We start from the raw sequence: 23,808 nt of genomic DNA, 5'->3' as shown, positions 1-23,808 counted from the left end.
ATGATCAAGAAAGCCAACAATACCAGGGACTGATGGAGGTGGAAGAAGGGGGGGGGGGGGGGAAATGGGGTGTGTGTCAGGGATGGCTATGGTTAAAGCAATCAGACCCAATTCAAAAATTAAAATCCAACCCCTCTCGTAGAGCTTACTTGCTAGTTTCAAGTGACTGAGTCTACTTAACAGTTATTCCATGAAATTGAGTTGTATATGAGCTGATGGCCAACAAGGCATGTAGCATCATCAAATATTTTTATTCCATATTTTGTTGCCTTTTTGGGCAGTTTTGTTTTTGAGTAGAGTTATTTCGTCCTCAGTTGGTTCAGCAACACTCACTGCCATTTTGTTTTCTCTACTTACAGTATACGAGTGGCCAATCAGGTGTGTGTGCGCGTGCGCGATTGCTCATATCCAGTGAACGTAGAAAGAATAGCAGCAAATATTTATCAACCACCACCTATAACCATCTGTAAGGTATTCTCTAGGTGTACAAGGCCCGTCAGTTCCTGGAGGTTTTCCTGTTATTCACAGGCTGAATTAAAATAATTTGAAGTGCTAGGACCCTACTGAACTCGAGGTGGACAGGCTAGGTCTAAGAGAAGGGGCTAAAATCTTTTGAACTGGGTCGTGCTGTTAAAAGCGGTGGAAATTAATGGAAGCGTCTCGGACACACCCAATCATCCTGAAAGCGAGGTACCTGGAGGGCCAGTTGATTGGGGAAATGGTGTCTCCTTCTGAATCAGTCTGGAGTGACCATTGACTATAGGCGCTAAATATAAAAACAAGAGTGAATGAGCCACTCAACGTAATAATGAGCGATAGAACGTCACACTAATACATACAAAATGTGCCAGTATAAATGGTCCAGAGAATGACTTTTTAAAGTGAAACGTAACCTGTAACAGTCAAAGTCCGTGTACACTGGTGTGTGACCAAATGTGGCACCAAATATTGCGACCGCATCAGAGTATATAAAAATATCGATACAAATGACGAGGATATATGGTGTGAATAGAAAATCTCAACCCTCACAGCAACAACAATAATATAACACGGGATGAGAGGCTCAGCCAAGTTATGAAATCTGACCCTATGCTGTTGTGAGCTAATGTTTTAAGGTCATGTCCTAAACTCCACCAAAGGAACGAGGATGTTTCTGAATTGCAGTGGGGATCAAAACACGTCCCCAAAAACGGGACAAAAGCTGTAGGATTTGTTAACCTCACTGATGTAAGTGGCATGTTCATCTTAAGATACTCGAAAAGCTAAAATGACACTTAAAATTTATGGAGGTTTTTGTGCAAAAAGCGTGCACAAATTAAAATATTCATTTAAAGCCAGTCTACACCCAAGACTCCAATCTCCAAGAACACTGGGAATTTCCTGACTATTCGAAACTGAAAATATTCCATGAGCTTTACTTCTTGCTGGATTAACTTGTAAACACTACACAGAGATTTCTGGAAATAAGAAGGAAAAAAAAAAAAATTTGAAAAGCAAACTTCAAAATTAAGAAAAGCATGAAGGTTTTTATACAGGATTTTCCAATTCTTATACTTAATTGAGCAAGTGTGATATTTGTCTTTTTAAAAATGACTTTAAAAAAAAAAAAAAAAGCACCAACCAACCAAACAAACCCTTGATAAATGTACAAACGATTTTAAGAAAGTGCCACAAACAAAACCAAAATAACTGATGGCACAAGCTTGGTGAGGTGATCATGTCAAAGCTGTACACACCAAGCCAAAACCAAAAATGATTAAAAATCAAGTTACCAGGGGCACCATGTACCAGCACATTAACGGGTTTTTATTATTTATATTATGTATAAATAATAGAAGCAAGCACTCTGCAGAAAATGAGGATAAGCTTTCAAATCACAAGGCAACAGCAAGAAATAGAACCACAGCATAGAGTAGTTTCACTTGCCGGAATTCATGATTTATTTAAAAAATAAAAAAAAAAAAGCCCCACACAGCAATTAAATAAATCACCTCCCTCAGCTTTATCTCTGGAGGAAATGAACAACTGGATGTGTGACAGATCTATGATGTACCGAACACTGCCTTGCAAAACTGAGTGCGAGAAACAAGATGGTGGCCACCAGCCATTAGGCTACTAGCCACACCCTACCTCCCTTGAAAAGCTCTATTCACTTCAAAATTTCCTTTATCCAATCTGATGATCTAGAAGCTCTTGAGAATGATGACCTTGATTATGCCAATGTGTTGATACAAGCAAAGATTGGCAGAGCAAAGCCACTGGGGTATGTATTGATGTTTGATCTTAAAATCAGAGCAAGTTAGCTTCCCACCATATTCATTCTCTCGCTTTCCCTCATTGCCGAAGATGATCCAAAATGTATTCCTAGAAGATACACACAAACTGGGGGGAAGGGGAATATGGAGTATCAAAGAACGACGGCCATGTAACACCGAACAGGTGACGTGTGAACATACTGAGCTTACCCTTGCTTTTGGAGGACATGAGCCTGCTGTTCTCCAAAATCCCCAAGAGAAGCCACTTGCTTTGCAGGTTGGCTCGCCTTGGGTGAGTCAGTCATCCCCTGTTCCCTTGAAGCTTTGGCCTCCCCTGAAGTATCTATGTAAGGGGCAGAGTGGTCTGGAGCTACTCCTCCTCCATGCACTATTCCTTGGTCATGTGCCCTTTTCTGGTTTTCCAGATTCATCCTCCTCTCATGTTCAGAGAACACCTCAGCCTGCTCTCTGCTGCACTCCTGCTCCACACTGGCCTCAGCAGTCACTCTATCTGCGTCAACGTTAGAGGTGTTGGCATTATGCTCCACTTCATCTTTTCCCTCCAAATGCCCCCTGTACTGGCGCTCTGACCCCTCAGGTTCCCGACGCATTCTAGAGTACTGGCTGACTTGGTTTGCATCTGCCTCTTCATCCAGCAAGATGCGGTAGCGCTCACAGAGCTGGCGTCTGCGTTCGGCCTTGTATCGGGCAATGCGCTCGGCTTTAGATTCCTGTTCGGCTGTTAAAGCAGAGCTGGGGTTGTAGGGAGGCTCGGTTTGGGCCATGTGCGTTTCCATCCGGCTCCGGTGGAGTGAAACGCTCTCCAAACTGCGAGGGTCTGACAGACCAGACTCATCTTTGCTAAAGTGCTGAACAGAAACTGAAAGACAAAGCAAATTACTAATTAGTTTTAACCTCCTTTAAAACACCACAACTGGATGAACACAAAAGTTATTAAGAACCGAATTATTTTATTCAAACATGCACTTTACAAACGATCATGGCTGCCAGGTCTGGGTTCTAAAAATTGTCAAATGGCTATTCAAAACTAGCCCACTTTCCACAAAACTCAAAGCGACTCACCAAAAACAGTCAGTACGTTTACATGCACATCCAAATCAAGCTGCTGTCGGTAATCGAGCAAAGGGTCCCAGCAGGGATGCCAGAGAAATCCAATCCTACATGCACACAAGGAAATCGAGCTATTGTGTGAGGTACATTGTGCACCCGAGCCACAGGTGGCGCTACAAGCCCCATCGTGTTGGTACACTTCCGGTTGTCGTCATGAAGAAGAGCTATTCAAGAGTGTAAACAAAGTTATCAGTTCCGTGTTCTCCATTGCACGTTTTTCCTCCCGTCCATGAATTTTAATATATTCAACTCCTTAAGCTGAATGAGCATGAACTCTGTCTCCTCATTGCTCCAGAAGTGCATGTTTCTGCTCACCATTTTCTCTTCTTTCTTTGTTCCTCCTGACCTCTTCTGCTGCTCGCTACTACTGTTGTCATGCCGACCGAGGCTATCGTGTTTCCCACTTGTGGTCTCGTCACTCGTCACTTCCGGAAGGGGCAGTGCTGAAGTAAGTAGCTCGACTACGTAGCTCGATAGGGTATACATGCACCAATTAGCTTGGCAAAAATCACATAATCTAGGTCGTGTAGCTCGATTACGAGAAATCAAGTTCGGTTCAATTTCAGCCTAGCTAAGGTGTTTCCATGGCATTTACAACTTCGATTTCAGTCGAGCAACGGCAGAAATTCGATTTTCTCTATGTGCATGTAAACGCACTGAGTGTAATAGGCGACAACATATTCTAACATTTCCAAAGTAACACTTGGGTCATTTTCACACTTTTGTTTTGGGAGCTTGGGCCATTTGCTCTAGGATTTCGGTACATTTTGTGAAGTGTGAAATCTGTTTTTCAAGCCCAGGAGCTGTACAAAGAAATGATTCTCTTAAAAAGAGGTTGGGTTGACATTCGCTTCAACTGAATGCTAAGTTGCATGGAGTAAAGTGAGTAAACTTATCATGTACCATTGCCAGTTTCCTGAAGGTAGGGCTTTTATGATCAGTGACAGACAGAAGGACTTAAAAGGCATTCAAATGCAAACAGACAACGGTTTTTTTTCTCTGTTTGTTTTTTTAAAGATATGTGAGCAGCACCATTATGGTGCGAGTTCTTGCACCGAGAACATCCCGAAAATGCACGTCTCATACCAGCCTCAACAGCTAAGAATCTTTCACAAAATGGGCTACTCGTTTGCAGGTATTCTTGCATCATGACATGCCATGCATCCAAGCGCTGTTTCAGTGCTTGAGGTACCAAATGAAAACACAAAACAGATGAGCCTAGTAGAGTAGTACGTGATCATTGTGTAAACCTGCATGCACAAAAGTAACAATTGAAGAAATTCTTTTATGAAGAAAAAACAAAACCAAACAAAGAAACACCCGCCTCAAGTCAAATGTGGCTCATTACCACAGAAGAATTACGGACCTGGCAACCCTGATATTGATTCATTATCAATATTTACATACTTTTTTTTTCTTCTGAAAACATCATGTGTACCCACATTAATATCTTCAATACAACAGACACGGCAAGTACCTGTGCATGGGTCACACAAATCCGTGGCACGAGTGTATCTGGGAGTGTCTTCTTCCAATAACCGATTGGTCACCAGACCGGCACTTGGAAGTGAAAACTGAACATCGTCAATTCCTTCCAGCCGCCGTGCAATTCGTTCTTTCCTAAAAGGAGTAGGACAGATGGATAACAGATCACTGGCACAAAATGACAGTCACATAAATTCAGACAAGCTCGCAGTATAAATCTTTGCAGGACTCTAAATTTATGAACATAAAGCACCGCGCCTGTAAACACAGGCTCTGTGGACTAACAGTTAGAAGTTCTCACCTGTTCATGTCCCAGCAGTCACTTTGACTGAGGTGCTCAAAACGTTTCCTTAACTCTGAGACTGCGGAGGAAAATAAAGATTACCTGTGTATTTAGGCATAGTGTAAAATGGAACACAAGTATGGACAGACGAACAGAAATACCATGAGACAACAGATCATAAAGTATTATTCTGCAAACAAGAATACATAGCACCACTTCAGTTGAAGTATAAAATAAAAGGCTTTTTAATAACATTTTCTTCATGTTAGAATGAGTTTGGGGGGGGGGGGGGGGGGGGACTTTACTTTTCCTTCCATTATGAAACAAATAAATTTACCTCCGGAGTAAATCAGCCTGAAACTAAGAGAAACATCCTGAATACAGAAACGTCCAAGAGCTCAGACTTTCCTGGCTTTCGTACCCACAGCTGCTGAAATGAAGCTACAAGAGAGCCAAAACGCTCAACCAAACAAAAATATGTTACGCATTATAAAAGTGAGGCAGCAAAATGTGTTTTGAATGGCATCAGTTGGTTGAAGTGCAACAAATGTGTTCAATCTTTAACCAGAGTACACCCAGATAAAGAAATCTGGTTCATATTTTTCTGGCATCTAAAACCAAATGATTCAATAGGGTATGTGATCTTATCTTAAAAGATCAGCTACATGCCTGTGGGTTTCCCTGACTACAGATGAAGAAATCGACATCTCACAAATGAAGTGATTACATTTCCAATATAACAATCTAGGCATGCAATTACATTTAAACTTCAGTACCAGTTTAGATTTTGCTAGGAAGTACATTTTCCTCTAATTGAAAACCAAACACCAACATTTAAAATCATGCAAGACGACTTTCGGTCTCACCCGATAGTAGCTGCCCTTGTGGCAATTCAACCAAATTCTGTTCTACCGTTATTAAACCATACAGTACATGCTTTAGCCTTTCCTAACACAATGCCCCAGTGTCGAACAACAGGTGGCTCCCAGCCAACCAAAAATAGGCCATCATCCTACATGGAGCTCAACCCCCAACCTCATGGCCAATAAAATCTCATCCAAAAATAAACACTCAAAGGATAAATGCAAAAAAAGTCAAACTGTATACTGAATAATGGGCCTGGAGTGATTGAGGGTGGGATCAGAAATAAAGCTACTAACCTGTACTTTATCATCATCATTGTAGTAGTACCATTAAGGGTATCTCTTTATAAATAAAATATGATGTATATATTTGGACCTTACAGACCACTGATTATACCTATAAAGCTTTACTCAAACCCATTTAAAAAAAAGTACAGGACATGCAACTTCCTTAGTAAGACATCCATAGTGAAAGGTACAAAAGTCCTACTGATGGTACCAGTGAAAAGCAATGTACATTTTGGTACCTTTATTTCCAAGAGTGTAGCAGCAACAATAAACAACAGATTGGATCATGATATAATGAACAAAGCAAAAATAAACACGGCTCATTTCCTCCCTTCAAACTATGCAGTAATTTTGGAAAAATCACCTTTGGGTAGAGAGACAATATGATTGACATCGACAGCCTTTGGGGTCTGGGCAACGTCGTCTTTATCCTCAGATGAGAACTGTTTATGAAAACTGCAGCGAGAGAAACAAGGAGAGGAGAAAGAAGGAAAAAAAAAAAAAAACCCAAACAGTTTAAGCTAAGAAAGTCACACACGATGATAAATGCAAGCCAGCAAAAACTGAAAGTCAGCACAAAATTTGTGCTGAAAAAAAAAGGGGGGGGGGGGGGGGGGTCAGTTTTACTGCAGAGAGAAAAACAGCAGCACAACAATGTCCTGGCAGAAGAGGTGCATTCAGCTCTGAAAACTGTGCAACTCGAGATCACAGCTAACAAGAGTGTTATTTCTCCAACTACTGTAAGCACCACACTTACAGCAAAAATGAGGTTAGTGGCATGCTGCAATGTTCAGGATTCCAAAATGAAAAGAACGAGGAGTATTTAAAAGGCCAAGTTTGAAAGTAGTAGGAGGGAAAAAGAAAATGCACAACAACACTTGCGCGGCAAAAAAAATTGAAACTGAATTTGAGGAGAAAAGTTACTTAATACTAGTGAAATTATCTTGCTGCATGGACCGATAATTTTACTTGACAAGGCATCTTGGAATAAATGGGCTGCAATCTAGAACTCGGTTTAATAATCTTAGAATTAGTGCCTTGTATTCTTCTAATAGGAAATGCTCGATTGTTTCAACTATTTAAAAATATTTTCACTTCAAGATACCAGTTTTTTGCAGTGTGGGTAAAGTGTACAAATCTAAGGCTACGTTTACATTACGTCGAATCAGCGGATCATCAGATTAACGTTCTTAAAACGATTCGCGTTTACACTAAAACCGTTAGCCGTGCACACAGCAACGCCAATACGCGGATACGCTCGGCTCCGCAGGCATCCTGCGCTCCAAATCACTCCGCCCTGAACAGCGAGTGCCCTCTGGAGGGTGCGCACTCCGGCCCTGCGCAGCTCACAGAGTGCGCGAGTGAAGTGCACGAGCCACGATTCGGGACTGAGCCGCTGTGTGTGTGATCCCAGCGCATATCACTTACTACTTGCAAGTGGAAGGATGGCAAGCCTAAAGACAATCATAACTACACAATGGGCAGTATTTGCATCAGTATTTGCAGCATTTTCATACTTTTATACTCTTTAATGAAAGGTGATACAAGGCGGAAGTCCGCGCCGTTTTTCAGCAGTCGCGTCACATGACCAACGCCAGCGAATCAGGAAGGTGGATGTCACAGTAACGTTGTCCAATGACGACGCCAGCTAGAGCTCAGCACAGCGTATCCGCGTATTCTGAATGTTTACACAGCACCGGAGCTGACACGATCTGGATTGAATACGTGGACGCTGGCGGATTCCCGTTTCCAGGCGGTTTAATGTAAACGGACAGTGCATCCGCGAAGAAAAAGAGATACGGTCTAGTGTAAACGTAGCCTAAGTGTGAGCATGCATTATACCAAGCGTAACATCCAACAATTATATTATTTTTTATTTACTTTAGCCACTTTTTTTAATTAAAAAAAAATTATAAAAAAAAAAAAGAGGGGGGCATTTTTGGCAGTGCTGAACAGGATTTTCTACATGTTCAAAACATTTATCAGGATAAGCAGTGAGGACAAAAGGTTTATCTGATCTAATGGAACCTAAGGACTAGGAAACGAGACTAACCAAGGACTAGTCATTTTTGCTGATGAAACCATGAAAGGTTTTAGAAATGCAGTATTTGCACAAATGTTCAAAATGTATCTTAACATTAGAAATTAGAAGAGTAACAAGTACTTCACAAATTAGATGTAAAGCCATGAATCATGGGAAATGTACAGTACTATGCAAAAATCTTTGGCACCCTATTTATTAATACATATTGTTAAAGATTTATTTTATGACTTCTGCATTACCGAGTCAGTACAGAAGCATGTTCTATTTCAACCATTAGCTTTCCAACAAAAAACAAGGGGAAAAAAAAATGGTTCTACTGGCATACCAACATGATGTAACAGAACACTTCAGACCAATAAATGGGGGGAAAAAAAAAAAAAAAAGGGGTGGTGGTGTTGCATACCAAAACAAAGAACACCCCAAAAAACCCACAAGTGCAAATCAAAGTCTTCAGAAGAACTGCAGCAGATTCTTCAATTCTTGAACATCAGATAATTTTCTTAAATTTTTTTTAAGTTAATAATAGTTACAAATTTGAAATTGTGCCCACAACTATTTATATATATTTAAAAAAAAAAAAAAAAAAAAAAAAAACACACACACAAAAAGGAGTTGTAACACCAAACATTGCCTTTGTCTAGTTTATTACAGTTTACTATATTACTACTAAAGCAGCGGCTACAGTTGGAGACCTTAATGATCTTTTGGCCGTTGCAAAAGTAGAAAAGGCTTTCAATACGTAAACCGTGTATGAATAATTACTACAATTACTTCCACGGGGGGTGATTCCCGATTACTTGGCGTACCAGATCACGTGACACCATTCCACCATTATCAACACCTTTGTCCACGGTTACCGACATCCAGATGATTATTTATATTTATTAAAAAAAAAAAAAAAAAACCCACACACACTGGTATGTGGTATTAACGATATTTTTATTTACAACCCCAATTCTAAAAAAGTTGGGACAAAGTACAAATTGTAAATAAAAACAGAATGCAATAATTTACAAATCTCAAAAACTGATATTGTATTCACAGTAGAACATAGACAACATATTAAATGTTGAAAGTGAAACATTTTGAAATTTCATGCCAAATATTGGCTCATTTGAAATTTCATGACCGCAACATCTCAAAAAAGTTGGGACGGGGCAATAAGAGGCTGGAAAAGTTAAAGGTACAAAAAAGGAACAGCTGGAGGACCAAATTGCAACTCATTAGGTCAATTGGCAATAGGTCATTAACATGACTGGGTATAAAAAGAGCATCTTGGAGTGGCAGCGGCTCTCGGAAGTAAAGATGGGAAGAGGATCACCAATCCCCCCCAATTCTGCACCGACAAATAGTGGAGCAATATCAGAAAGGAGTTCGACAGTGTAAAATTGCAAAGAGTTTGAACACATCATCTACAGTGCATAATATCATCAAAAGATTCAGAGAACCTGGAAGAATCTGTGCATAAGGGTCAAGGCCGAAAAACCATACTGGGTGCCCATGATCTTCGGGCCCTTAGACGGCACTGCATCACATACAGGCATGCTTCTATATTGGCAATCACAAAATGGGCTCAGGAATATTTCCAGAGAACATTATCTGTGAACACAATTCACCGTGCCATCCGCCGTTGCCAGCTAAAACTCTATAGTTCAAAGAAGAAGCCATATCTAAACATGATCCAGAAGCGCAGACGTCTTCTCTGGGCCAAGGCTCATTTAAAATGGACTGTGGCAAAGTGGAAAACTGTTCTGTGGTCAGACGAATCAAAATTTGAAGTTTTTTATGGAAATCAGGGACGCCGTGTCATTCGGACTAAAGAGGAGAAGGACGAGCCAAGTTGTTATCAGCGCTCAGTTCAGAAGCCTGCATCTCTGATGGTATGGGGTTGCATTAGTGCGTGTGGCATGGGCAGCTTACACATCTGGAAAGACACCATCAATGCTGAAAGGTATATCCAGGTTCTAGAGCAACATATGCTCCCATCCAGACGACGTCTCTTTCAGGGAAGACCTTGCATTTTCCAACATGACAATGCCAAACCACATACTGCATCAATTACAGCATCATGGCTGCGTAGAAGAAGGGTCCGGGTACTGAACTGGCCAGCCTGCAGTCCAGATCTTTCACCCATAGAAAACATTTGGCGCATCATAAAACGGAAGATACGACAAAAAAGACCCAAGACAGTTGAGCAACTAGAATCCTACATTAGACAAGAATGGGTTAACATTTCTATCCCTAAACTTGAGCAACTTGTCTCCTCAGTCCCCAGACGTTTACAGACTGTTGTAAAGAGAAAAGGGGATGTCTCACAGTGGTAAACATGGCCCTGTCCCAACTTTGAGATGTGTTATGAAATTTAAAATCCCCTAATTTTTCTCTTTAAATGATACATTTTCTCAGTTTAAACATTTGATGTGTCATCTATGTTCTATTCTGAATAAAATATGGAATTTTGAAACTTCCACATCATTGCATTCCATTTTTATTTACAATTTGTACTTTGTCCCAACTTTTTTGGAATCGGGGTTGTACAATTTGTTTTACATAATTATATTTAGTACAAAATATCTTTTCTATAAATATATGAATGTCTGTGCTTACGTAAATGAAGTAATTCTAATGTTTGTAAACAAATGAACTGATCATGTTTAACCTGTATCAGAAAACATTTGTTCCACTAAGTATTTTCATAGATCACATTTTGTTTTTCATTGCTGCTTATGTTAAATTTCTAGTTTTGTAGTTTACCAATAAATGTCAACATCCAGGTCAAAGGTTGCAGGTCATTCCTCGAACCAAAATATTAAATGTCTACTGATATTACAATGGTGGTAGACATTTACAACAAACTGCAAAAGGGGAAAAAAATAAAATACTAAATGGAACAAAAAAATCTGAATATTTTCAAAAGCATGTAAATTTTTTTTTTAAATATGCTAGGAATTTCATTCTGGTCTAATTCTATTTATTGCAATAGGATTCCAAATACTATAACTATATATATATATATATATATATATATATATATATATATATATATATATATATATATATATATATAAAAAAAAAAAAAAAAAAAAAAAAAACACATTCCACCATTATGAATCAGAAAAATTACAAAAACAAACAGCACTTTTTTTTTTAGATAAAAGTACTTCATCTACTTCAACAATGTTACACAAGGATCGATCCATAACAGTTGTAAAATGTCAATTCCACAGGGTGTCGATAATGGTGGACATCAGTGAAAGTGATCACTATTATCGACACCTCACAGGACTTCTCAAAGACGTGTTTAGATACAAAATGGTGACCGTCAAATGAAAGAGTAAGAAACAAAAGTAGGTTGACAAGGAGATCATGAAAGGTTGGTGAATTTGAGAAGTAAAAACATGTTCATGATCTTTCCACCATGCTGACCTGCGATGATGACGTCCAGGTTTTCCTCAAATTGCTGATCATGCTCTCTAATCTAATCTAAAAAAAAAAAAATTTCCCATCTCTGGTAACAAGCTGGGTCATCAGACAAGATCAAATGCCAGGGGTGGGGGGGTGTCTTCCGGTTGATTACTTAACCAATAATAACGGTTGGAACCGAAACTCGCCTTTGTAAAATTGTTTACTGGTACGTAAATCTGTAAAAGGTGTCGATAATTGTAGCCGCTGCTCTAGATTATTCTTTGGCATGTTTGCCTTACAGCATTTCTCTGCATGTGCGTAAGACTTTTGCACAGTATTGTATGATGTGACAAAAGAAAACCAAAGTAATTATCTGAGAGTTTTAGTTTGCCTGAATTTAGCAGATCACATGTGTTACAGACAGGAATTATGAGGGCAACAGAGATAAAATGGTCATTTGTCTGGCAGCAATCTTGTAATAACTAAATTTCCAAATACCAGGAGTTGCGACTAATGCCCTTTAGATCATTCTAAATTATGCTTTCCAATACCAGTGAGATCCAATTATATAATACTTACTGATAACTCATTTTATGCAACTTTATTTTTTAAACATACAAATATTTCTAGATGCATGATCTAGTCAAGTCAAGTTTATTTGTATAGCGCTTTTGCATCTAGGATGCAAAAGAAAGCAGGTGGTTTACTACAGGCATGTTTCTACCACATAGTTTCCCCAAGAATGAACTTAAAAAATAATAATAATAATAATAATAAGAAAAAAAGTTTACCTAAAAGCCCTTTGCGGTAGCTTGGGTCTGGCAACTTTGGTGATGGCCTCCCCTGTGATGCCTGTTGACAAGAATAAGACAGGACTCTTTATTCTGTAAAAAACAGAACTGAAAGGTTGACAATTTAGAAGTGAACTGAAAGCACATTTAACAGCTAAAAATCAATTTTAAAATCCACACACAGAACAGAACCAGGCAGAGAAGTCTGCGAGTACATTCCTTAGACATGTTGTGGACAGTTTTCACCTCATAAACCACACACGAAATGCATAATGGTTCTATTTATTCTTGCAAAACAGCAAATGTTCACAAAAAAAAAATAATCCAATATCTGCACATAATTACTGTATAAAAGTACTTCTCGAGCAGAACCCACGTTATGGAAAAGGCTACATCAAGTCGTCTCAGGAGATCTTTATAACTCAATTATCCCAAAATGGAGTTGCAAAAAACTAAGCCAACCACATCAGTTTAGATCATCTCTCTTCTTGCTTGATATTTGATATGATTGTGACTTCTGACACTCTTTACCATAATTCTGATCGGTGAATGAAAGACTTGTGAATAATACATGCCATCCACATTCCCACCACCCCATCAATGTTTTTCATTCTTGTTCTGTTGAAGTTTTCAAAAAGTTTATTTTACTCTGATTTGGATTGGGTTAACATTGGGATGTCGCGGGTAGCGTTGTTTATGGCTCCAGGGTCCCTGGTTAGATTCTGAGCTCGGGTTCCTTTCTGCGTGGAGTCGGTCTCGCATGTTCTCCCAGTGTCCATACGAGTTTCCTCAGTGTACCCTGGTTTCCTCCAGCCTCTCAAAAAGCACGCCAGTCGATGGACTGGTTACTTGAAATTGGGCCGAGGTGTAAACGCATGCACATTGTGCCCTGCGTCATATCCAGGGTGTATTCCCGAATTGCACCCTGTGGGATAGGCTGTGGTTCCAACACAACCTTCACCAAGACGAAGCATTTATTGAAGATGAATGGATGACTGACACTTAAAAAAAAAAAAAAAAATCAGTAAAGAAAAACAGAGTAGGCATACAATTTAAAAAAAATTAAAGAAATAAATGTTGCATGTCTAAAGCAGTCTACAAAGTACATTAAAAAAAAAAAAAAAAAAAAAAAAAAAAGTGGTGCACTTCCATAATGCGCCTTTATTGAGTTCACTTAATATGGTGTCTAGTCATTCCAACACCTGAAACAATAACACTTCTTATAAAAGCAAAAAAAGATTAATACTACGCAAGCATCATATGACAGTTGAGCACAGTCTTTCCATTCCAGCTCAAGCTTACACACACGTCCCAAATCTACCCTTTCACATCTATGAGGCTTTAGCGATGATGGGTGCGTCGATGTTACAACTCCCTCACTTGTTATAAACATCATTTGAGATGGCAGAGTAAACGAGAGTTCTGGAGCTTCTCTCAGGGCTCTGTTGTGTTTTGGTATCGAGAGTGTTTTCACAGCTGGGAAGAGTATCCCCTAAAAACATTCCTCACTGCCTAGAAATCTCCCTTCACCTCACAAAGCACAGCACCAGCTGATCAGGCAAGAGTGTGTGTGGAGAGATGGAGAGGCTCCCTCACACACACACGAAAAATCACATGAAGACTGAAGTTGTCTAAAGGAAACGCTCATTGTTTATTCATAGTTGCCAAAGTCAAGAGCTTGGAATATCACACTCGTTCCTAACAGTAACAGTTGCTTCACCCCACTAATATTGATCAGCACTTGCAAAACAGACAGCAATCAACGCGTGTCATCAGGCTTGCAGCCATCAGCAATCTTAAAGGAGGAGTTTGTAATTTTAGAGACTTGCGCTGTTTAAGAAGTGACTCACTGATGATACCTTTTTAAAATTAGCTAGATAAATCAATTTATATTGACTTATGAATGGGTGGGATTAAATACGTTTTTACTTCAGCCCACTCCTTTTCGGACATGTAAACTCAAAACCGCCTAGTATGTCCTTGTTTGTATTTTTGTTTTGATTGATATACCTATAAATTATTTATGGTTTATTTTCTAATTTAATAGCTTTTTACGTGTTCTTGTTGCAAATGCTGTTTTGCTTTTCTTCTTTTGTTTATTTATTCATTCATCGTTTGTTTATATGTTCGAAATGTATCTCTCGCCGATAGCCGCCCCCTCCACCCACAACTTTAAAACCATTTATACACTGCCAGTCAAAAGTTTACCACCATATATTTTAGCATTTTTGTTCAAATGAACAAAAGGGGTGTTCACACGGCAACTTACTCCGGTGTAGCACCGGGGCTGCCCCGGTCGAGCGTTCACAAAGTTATAGCGGTGTAGCCCCTGAAAGCTGCTTAAACCGGTGCAAATCTAACCCTGCTCGGGAGGTGGTTTAAGAAATTTACTCCGGAGTAAATGCTAGTTTGCGGGGCAGCACCGATATAAAATGGGACGTCTGAACGCTACAGGGGTAGACTTGCTACGTGTGAGGAGAGTTGATTACATACGGGCATTGCATAATTTGCATCCTGGTATTTTGCGCTTCCAAAATGGCGAATATCAACAATAGAACTGTGTGTCTTCCAGTGTTGCCAGATTGGGCAGTTTTGAACATATTTTGGGCTGGAAAACGTCAGCAGTATCTGGCAACACTGGTGTCTTCATCCACGTTGTTTTCCCGGCGCTTGGTGATGCCATGACAACCGGGAAAAGGAAGTACATTTTCACGCATGCGCATATTTCATTTCCGCATTATTACTATCGTACAGCACGGTCGCAAAAACTGCCATGTGAACGCAAGTGGGGCTGCACCGGTGCTAACACGCTTCTCTCTAGTAAGCAGGTTTGTGACGTGTGAACGCTCCACAAAATTTACACCGGTGTAAGATATATCGCAACAAAATACATCGGTGCAGCATCAATGCAAATATGTGCCGTGTGAAAACCCCAAAAGTCATAAAAATGTGGAAATTTAAACAGGAGGATAATGAACTGAAACTTTAGAAAATATCATTTTATTGCAGCTAACTCTAACCTAACCAGGACAAAATCTTGACTCATTAGCCATGTGTAGCATACTGTACATTTTTATTTTACAACTGATATATTCAAAAATGTAATAAACAAACAAAAAGCAGGGTGTCCAAAACTTTCAAATCTCAGTAGGTTTTATGAGCTGCCTTCTGAATGAAAGTGGCAGAGCTGAGCAGCTATGTTTGCTCTGGGGCGGAGCTCATTTCTGGGCCAGAAACATAAAGCAGCCCGATTCCTTTTAAGACAAAACTTGTAATATTAAAAATAGATTTTTAAACCATATTACATGCATACTTAAACGGTGCAGTGTGTAATAATTGGCCACCTGGCAAATTCATGCTCCACATTCAAATAAATAAGGCAGTATAAATCTCCAGTAAGTTGGGGTTCCCATCTCTGTCAGAAGAAACAAGAAAATGTACTGATCCTCCTACCCTTCCCCCAGATGCATCTCCACCATCATAGAATCACATTGAATTAAATATTTTTTTATTTTATTTGTATTTTTTTAATTTTTTTTTAACTGAACACTATTGGGTTCATACAATGCAGGGCTTTGAACCAGAATTTTTTTCCTATTGGTTCGTTCCGAACAGAAACGGAATTTTAACGTTTCCGGTTTTGGGTTCCACCATTAAATAGACGTTCCCGAACCGGTTAGAACAAAAAAATTTAGTTCCTGGAACGGTTAATTACGCTCCCTGTCAGCTGTTTAACAAATGGCTATAAAATTATGTCTCTGTCTCATCCAGCTTAAGCCAAATGTAGGCTAATTCTATTACAACCTTCATTAAATAAGACAAGAAATAATTCAAAACAATTATTTCAAATGTTGGCGATTTGGATTCTCAGTATGTCTTCCCATCTACACAAACAGAAAAAGTGCCAAAAATGAAAGAGAATTCGTTTAGCGTGTTACCAAAGGCTAGTCAGGCCCTATGCATTGATAGGCTAACAGAGGTTAACGTCATTTAATGTTCGCGAGCCTCTCATTAACGTGGACAAATATATTGATATCGTGTTTGAAATTGACGTTTTTGAATAATGATAGACTGCAATATTTACCTCTTATTTAAGATGTGGAGACGTGATAGTAGTCCACCCTCCCGCTCTCTCCATTCAGTCAGCGAACGTCACACAGGAAGTGAACCCCAGCGGGTCATAGAAACTTGCGCAGGAGAAGAATGACTTATATTTGTAGGCTACGGAAACTTTGAGGAACGAAATAAAAACCGGTATTAACTGGTTACCATTATTTTTAATAAGCGTTTCTGTTCCGGAACATAAAAAATAATAAAGTTTCTGGTTTCGTTTTTGTTCCATGTGAAATAGAAAAAGTTCCCGGTTTTCGTTCCTTGAACCGGTTCAAAGCCCTGATACAATGTAACTTCACAGTGATCAGTTCTTTAAAAAGCACCAATCACTAAGAGCCAGGACCCCCCCCCCCAAAAAAAAAAAAAAAAAAATATTATGCTGCAAACTGCTGAAGCGCCGACAGCCCAAGATAACACTGCTATCTTAAATCATAGCATGTGCCATCAGCCTTTAGTTCGTGTTATAGCTTGCTTAGCTCAGTTTTTAAATCAAGAAAAACAGCCACAGCGACTCATCACCGCTACGGCTCGCGATATGGCAGATATGTAACCAAACCCAATTGGCATGGATCGCATCCAAATTTACATCCCTTCTTCCCAGTTGAATTGCTCACGAAGCGAGGTTGAGTGCATCACACGAAACAGCACGACTGGACCTTTCCAATGAAAGGAGTTGCTCGTCTATGTGATGAAGTGCTGGTGAGAAAGATTTTGAATTTACATTAAATTAAAAAAAAAAAGAAAAGAAATTTTGCATACAGCTCTGAGCCCATCACTACACCCATTAGAAACACTCATGAACTTGTCACTGTATAGATATGAGACAAACCACAAGAAAGAGAACAGGATGCATGTCAGGAGTTGTACAGTATTTAGACAAGTAATCACGTTATGAACACTGATCAAGCTTCTGTAAAGTAAGATCTTTACTCATTTGCACACTCCTGTTTCTTACCTCAAGTCTCCATTGCTTCACAACATACCACATATCAAAATAAAAACACAACATGCTCAGATTATACGGTACCAGCCGTTTTTCCTCTGTACGACAGTGTTTTCCACTAATCTGGTTTGAAAATCACAGCAAATAAAACCATGACTTATTTCCGGTGGGCACCCTTCAGTTTGTCCATACATCATTGTTGGTACTGTGATTCAGTTTCTCCCAATCGGGTCCCTTTTCCTGCTTTTCTTCAATTCTCCAAAAAGATCCAGCACAAAACGGCCACCACTAATCCACATTTCAGTTCCTGGATTCCAGTTGTTTCTGCGAATGCAACAATTCTTGTCTTTTCTTCAGCTTTCTGTAGTCTGTAAATAAGATAGCATTGGTTTTGAGTGTTTACCGGTGAAAGCCAACTCTGTACTCGGGGTCCAACAGCACAATGACTTCCACATATGGGGACGTCGTGTGCGCGACTTCATCCTTTCATTTTGGACTGAGGGCAGCCTGGGTGCTACAGTGACCACCACCTTTTGAGGTACAAAGCAGTATTACAATATGCAGGGTGCATCTCATCTCAGAACCGACTAGTGGCCTAGTGGTAGCGTGTCCGCCTCTCGATCGGGAGTTCTATTCACGGTCGGGTCATACCAAAGACCATCATAAAAATGGTACCTACTACCATCTGGCAAGGCACACTGCAATACAGATGTGCATGGGGAGTTAAACTCTCGTGGTTACCAGAGGACTAGCCCCCCACTGTAACCCTAGCTACTGTGTGTGAGAGGCCGAGGGCTACGGAAACGGAGATCGGCGCCGCCCGATGCGCCACATACAGAGTTGGGCCTGGTTAGTACTTGAGTGGGAGACTGCCTAGGAATACCAGGTACTGTAAGGCGTGGGAAGGACTTTAACTTTTAATCTCATCTCAGAGGAACTGGTTAGCATGCTAACCGCAGGAGACCTCTCCAACACCATACGTTGACGTGTTTTGATAACGTCAAAGCTGTAATTTCTGCATACAATTGTGGTTAATTCTTGAGTACAATTTTAAAACTTCAATTCCTACAAATTCTTAACACATTTAAAAAAAAAAAAAAAAAAAAAAAAAAAAAAGTGGGGAGGTGTTCCAGGCATGTCCCCCCCTGGAGAAGGCCCTGGGGAAGACCCAGGACACGCTGGAGGGACTATGTCTCTCGGCTGGCCTGGGAACACCTCGGTGTTCTTCCCGAGAAGCTGGCCGAGGTGTCTGGGGAGAGGGAAGTTTGGGCTTCCATGCTCAGACTGCTACCCGGCTCCAGATAAGCAGCTGAAGATGAGATCTCATCTCATTATCTCTAGCCGCTTTATCCTTCTACAGGGTCGCAGGCAAGCTGGAGCCTATCCCAGCTGACTACGGGCGAAAGGACAAGTCGCCAGGTCATCACAGGGCTGACACAGACACGGACAACCATTCACACTCACATTCACACCTACGGTCAATTTAGAGTCACCAGTTAGCCTAACCTGCATGTCTTTGGACTGTGGGGGAAACCGGAGCACCCGGAGGAAACCCACGCGGACACGGGGAGAACATGCAAACTCCACACAGAAAGACCCTCGCCAGCCACGGGGCTCGAATCCGGACCTTCTTGCTGTGAGGCGACAGCGCTAACCACTACACCACCGTGCCACCCTGAAGATGAGATAAAAAAAAAAAAAAGTACCAGACTGATGCCATGGTTCTGCACATACTTTAATCAAACGACAAATTTAAAAAGGGAGCATGAAATTACAATGTTTCCTGCCATGCCACAACACAATCCTTACAAAATACACCCTCATTGTAAAGATTGCACATTTGAGAACATTGAGCTAGTATCCTGGCTGCAAGCAAGGACGTGAAATTCTTGGCTATCCTATTTTAAATCATTTTAAAAAGATCATAGATCGCTGGTGATTGACAAATCACCCAAAATCTGATTTCCCAATTTCATTTTGTTGAGCTGTCCTACATGTGCAAAGCTAAATGGAGCTCTGTAGGTGCCCTTTTTAGTTAGCTCATCCGGCCGACAGGCGATGAGCTTATGCCATCATGTGTTGTCCGTCGTGTGTCCAACGTCGTCCATGTTTCATGAAAATCGCTGCTTCTCTCTCAATTCTTCAGATTTTTATTCTTTTTGGCAGAAAGGTAGGTCTGCCTGGGGGTGCATACAGCTTCTACCCAAGTTTATATAATTGCAATTAATAATGGCTATATGGAGCAATTAAGCCTCAACAAGCAGTTTCCACACAAATCGCTGCTTCTCCTTCAATTCACTGATTTTGATTCTTTCTAGCATGAAGGTAGGGGTACCTAGGGTGCATACAACCTCTACCCAAGTTTGGGCCGGAGTGAACTACGCCATCACTGACTGTCTCATTACAGTTGATAAATTTCTCACACACACACACACACACACACACACACCACCAAAATTAAACAATCCACCTACTGGCAGGTTATTGGGATGTAGGAAGAAACCAGAAAACCCAGAAGACACCCATGTGGACATGGGGAGAACATTCACAACTCCACATAGACAACAAATTGATCTCAAGATCAAACTGGGAACCCTGGAGCTGCGTGATGGCAAAATTACTTGCTGCAACACCACCATGCTGCCCCCAAAACTAAATATCATGTAGTCTTCAAGTACGGGATATCAACAAGTTCACAAAACATGTTTACGTATATTCCAAGATGTACCACAATTCAAATCATGAAGTTTTAAGTGACTGACGCCCACCAGCTTTTTCCTGGCAAGAAATACCATAAACAAAGCTTTGTAAACTATACTAATTTTGCTATTAGCATATTTCCCATCATTTGCTTGGCTTACAGCCCAGAAGCGAAAACAGACTGGTGTGCCCATGGCATGCCTGCTATTCCACAGCTCCTCTCACACACACACTGCCACACCCACTCCTATCTGAAAGGCCCAAGCCACAGGCCTAATAGTAGGACCCAGTGATAAGTAAAAATATTGGTCATGTAAATCGGACAATATTGCTGGACTGATTTCTAATATCGGTAGATACAGCATACACCACACACCTGTTTTAAGTAATAGACACTGTCGTAGATAAAATGCTCTGAAGTGAAGATAACAGTTACGGAATGCACGAGTCATGCAGACTTATGTGACAAGTCATGCTACAACCATCTGGAGTCATGAAGCATGAGACAGAATACTCAGGGCTTTCCACAAGCGCCGGCTGCCGGCCATACAGCCGACTACACAATTAAAGTCCAGCCGGCTACTTTAATGACTTATTTTTGTAGCCTACAGGCTCTAAATATTAATTTTCGATTTTAATAAAATTAAATGTTTATCTAACGGACTGACAATAATGTCAAACTGAACCGCACTCATTTAAGTTGTGATTCGCGCTGTTTGTACCGATAATAACCACAAATTCCCCGCCGACTTCGCTGATCAGGGAGAGTAACTCATCCGCGGTCCCAACATGCAGTGTGCGCGCGTGTGCGTACTTGGCAGAGGCAGTAGTGTGTCAGGCCATCGGAGGCGACATCGGAGGGAACAGAAGCAGAGATAACGCTTATTTTGTCTCCGGTAAACCAGTCTTCTCTCGTTCAATTATGTGCTGGCATCAAAAGACACCGTTGGTTGTAAATGAAACCAAACTGAGTGGTTGGAGTGTATTTTCATACACAAATGGAGAAATGTTCACCGAGTGTGTAATTGTGTAGCCCCACTGCAGACCGTTGTCGTTGTTAATTCATAGCATGCTCAGCTGCGTGAATGTGTCATGCACCGAAAATAAGAGATTTACAAGCCAGGAACGCCTCATGATGCAATACGCAAGAAAAGAAAAGATTTACTGCCATTTTACTTTGTATTTGAGTAACGTGAATAAATAAAATGGTCTGTGGAAAATACATTTAATCCTGGGAACTGCGTGCACAGGAGTTTATTTTGTGTTTACTCCCCCACCCCAGCTGGCTACTTATTTGTCATGGCTGGCTAGTACGAGCCTTAGTGGAAAGCCCCGATACTGTACATCACAGCCTGTTTAGCAACATAAAACTTTATGTATATGCACACTTAAAGCTCATTCCTGGGGCAGTTTATGGAAATTTGGCTCTCTGCTATTTGACAAAGCAAAATTGGAGAAAAAAAAAATTGAAACCTGGAAAACAAGAGAGAAACAAGACACTTTGTACTGCTTTAATTGGAGCGAAAAATAGAAATAACTCCAATGTAATCTCGTGTCACATAATGACAGCATTAGAGTTGGATTGCTGCTTTTCACCGAACCATCAGGATAAGCATGGCAGCTGGGTCTTACTGCAGCACATAGCGCTGCTATTGATGGAATAGGTTTCTAGGGACACAGGATTACCCCAACGGGAAGTGTGTCATTTCAATATCTATAGTCACTTACATCATGAGAGAAATTAAAAGCATCCATGTCAAAACATCCAAGAATATCATCGGTCTACTTTAAAGGCTATCCAGGATGAAGGCCAGCATGACAAAGTTTGTGCCGGGACAGTCGAGCTAGTGAACATATGAACACATTAAACGCATTTTACAGTCTAATCACTTTAAGCCTGCACCGTTTTATGGATACATTTATGACTGCATTATACTCCGACAAAAGTTTAACAGTCAAACACGAGACTGACAGTGGCGCGTTAACCTTCTCCCGCATCCGTTATGAATTTCTCCATGCTCAACCAACCAGAAGGCCAACTTAACACAGCGGTTAAATGAAGTCACGTCCTGCTGCAAATGCACACAAAACAAAACCATAAAACTACAATTTGGCAGCAGAACAGTGAAAGCTTAGCATATGCTTTTAAAGTCAAACAGACGCTGCCACAGATATACCAGAAAAATATGCTTTAATTTCAGCTACTGAATAAATTCCTATGAGAGAAAAAGTATCAAAAAGAGCCAAGATATTTTCACTGGGTTGCACTCTCGCCCTCGCTTTTTGCTTCTCTCTTATTCCCAGAAAAAAAAAAAAGTCGTGTACTTAATCAGCATGTCCTCGAAGGCGCGCACACACAAATTTCTAAACCACAGCAGCCCTAATGAACGAAATAACACAGTAACAGAACGGTCCTGTCACCAAACCTCTGTTCTGCTCCACTCACCTTGACAGCACTTGACATGGCTGAGATAGTTGGCAATCCACGCGTTCTGATACATTTTGGGGGAAAAAAAGATAAAGACAAGGCTGGAATGAGGACAGAAATAGGAATAGAGGACAAGGAGAGCAAGGGAAAGACTGAAGGAAGAGTAGGGAGGGAGGGGACTGCAGGGAGGCAGCAGCAGACTTCAAGGTGATGCAGACTCGCTTGTAGGAGTCCTCAGATAGTCAGCGCATGAGCGAGCGAGCGAGAGAGAGAGAGAGGAGGCGCAGTGTGAAGAAAGCAAAAGGGGTTGAATATAAAGCAGAGGGCGTGATCACATTAGCGTAACAGAGTTGGGACAGCAGGATGAACAATGTGGAGCAGCTCCTCTGAAAGTGCACTCGTTTTGTCCATTAGCGCTGGCTCGCTGTCTGCATAGAGCTGGATCAGAGCCTACTAACTGCTGGCAGAACAGCTAACCGGCTAATGCAGCATTCTGCTAAGCTGCTCAAATAATGCTAATCAGCTTACCGAGCTGAAAGGGGAAAGGATGTGCGTGTGTATTTGTGTACTTTTAAACTCTGGCACAGCTGAGGAAGTGTGCGCGTGCGACAGAGGACCGCCTCATAGGAACGAGAAATTCCACTGAGCGATGACACATGAACAGTGCGAGTGCAGAGAGAAAGTAAGACACTAAATCATAAGGACTAGAACACTTCTGAAAGGGGGTAAAAAGGAATGGGGGAGAGGGAGGGAATGTCGATTTATGCCCCACATTCATTCACTTTACCTATACACAGAACACCTCCACACTGTATTCCTGTAGCAACACCCCAGAATAGTACAGGGGCACTTGTCCAAATTAATTATGACAATGAACGCAGTCCTCTCTCTCTCTCTCTCTCTCTCGCACATTTAAACACATCTGTTTCAACAGTGACCCCACATTATTTGGTGATGAAACACTGACTATTAGACCTGCTGTCTCTCTGGTGAGAAAAGTCTACATCAGTCCCTCAAGCATTTCTTCTTAAATCTTTGATTTACAGACTACAGGTCCTAGGCCAACTATTGTGAGACAT

The 23,808-nt window shown here is 40.8% G+C and overlaps 1 protein-coding gene across 12 annotated transcripts in view; it reads right to left on the bottom strand.

Moving 5' to 3' along the window:
* Positions 1-23,808, bottom strand: part of svila (supervillin a) — a 94,227-nt gene that overhangs the window by 56,761 nt on the left and 13,658 nt on the right. For 6 of the 12 annotated variants that reach the window (XM_060940109.1, XM_060940098.1, XM_060940101.1 and 3 more), the window contains exons 1-7: positions 22,748-22,926; positions 12,546-12,606; positions 6,670-6,761; positions 5,173-5,233; positions 4,864-5,006; positions 2,466-3,135; positions 695-766 (exon numbers count right to left, since the gene is read on the bottom strand). In XM_060940109.1, coding sequence (XP_060796092.1) covers positions 695-766; positions 2,466-3,135; positions 4,864-5,006; positions 5,173-5,233; positions 6,670-6,761; positions 12,546-12,606; positions 22,748-22,802 — 1,154 coding nt within the window. In that variant the 5' untranslated portion in view covers positions 22,803-22,926. Of the gene's footprint in view, positions 1-694; positions 767-2,465; positions 3,136-4,863; positions 5,007-5,172; positions 5,234-6,669; positions 6,762-12,545; positions 12,607-22,747; positions 22,927-23,808 lie in introns of those variants that run through there. The other 6 variants (XM_060940099.1, XM_060940105.1, XM_060940106.1 and 3 more) reach the window with 4 other exon arrangements.

The sequence above is a fragment of the Neoarius graeffei genome, chromosome 14 (assembly GCF_027579695.1).
Source record: "Neoarius graeffei isolate fNeoGra1 chromosome 14, fNeoGra1.pri, whole genome shotgun sequence".
Taxonomy (NCBI): Eukaryota; Metazoa; Chordata; class Actinopteri; order Siluriformes; family Ariidae; genus Neoarius; species Neoarius graeffei.
This window is presented reverse-complemented; position numbering and strand designations above follow the sequence as displayed.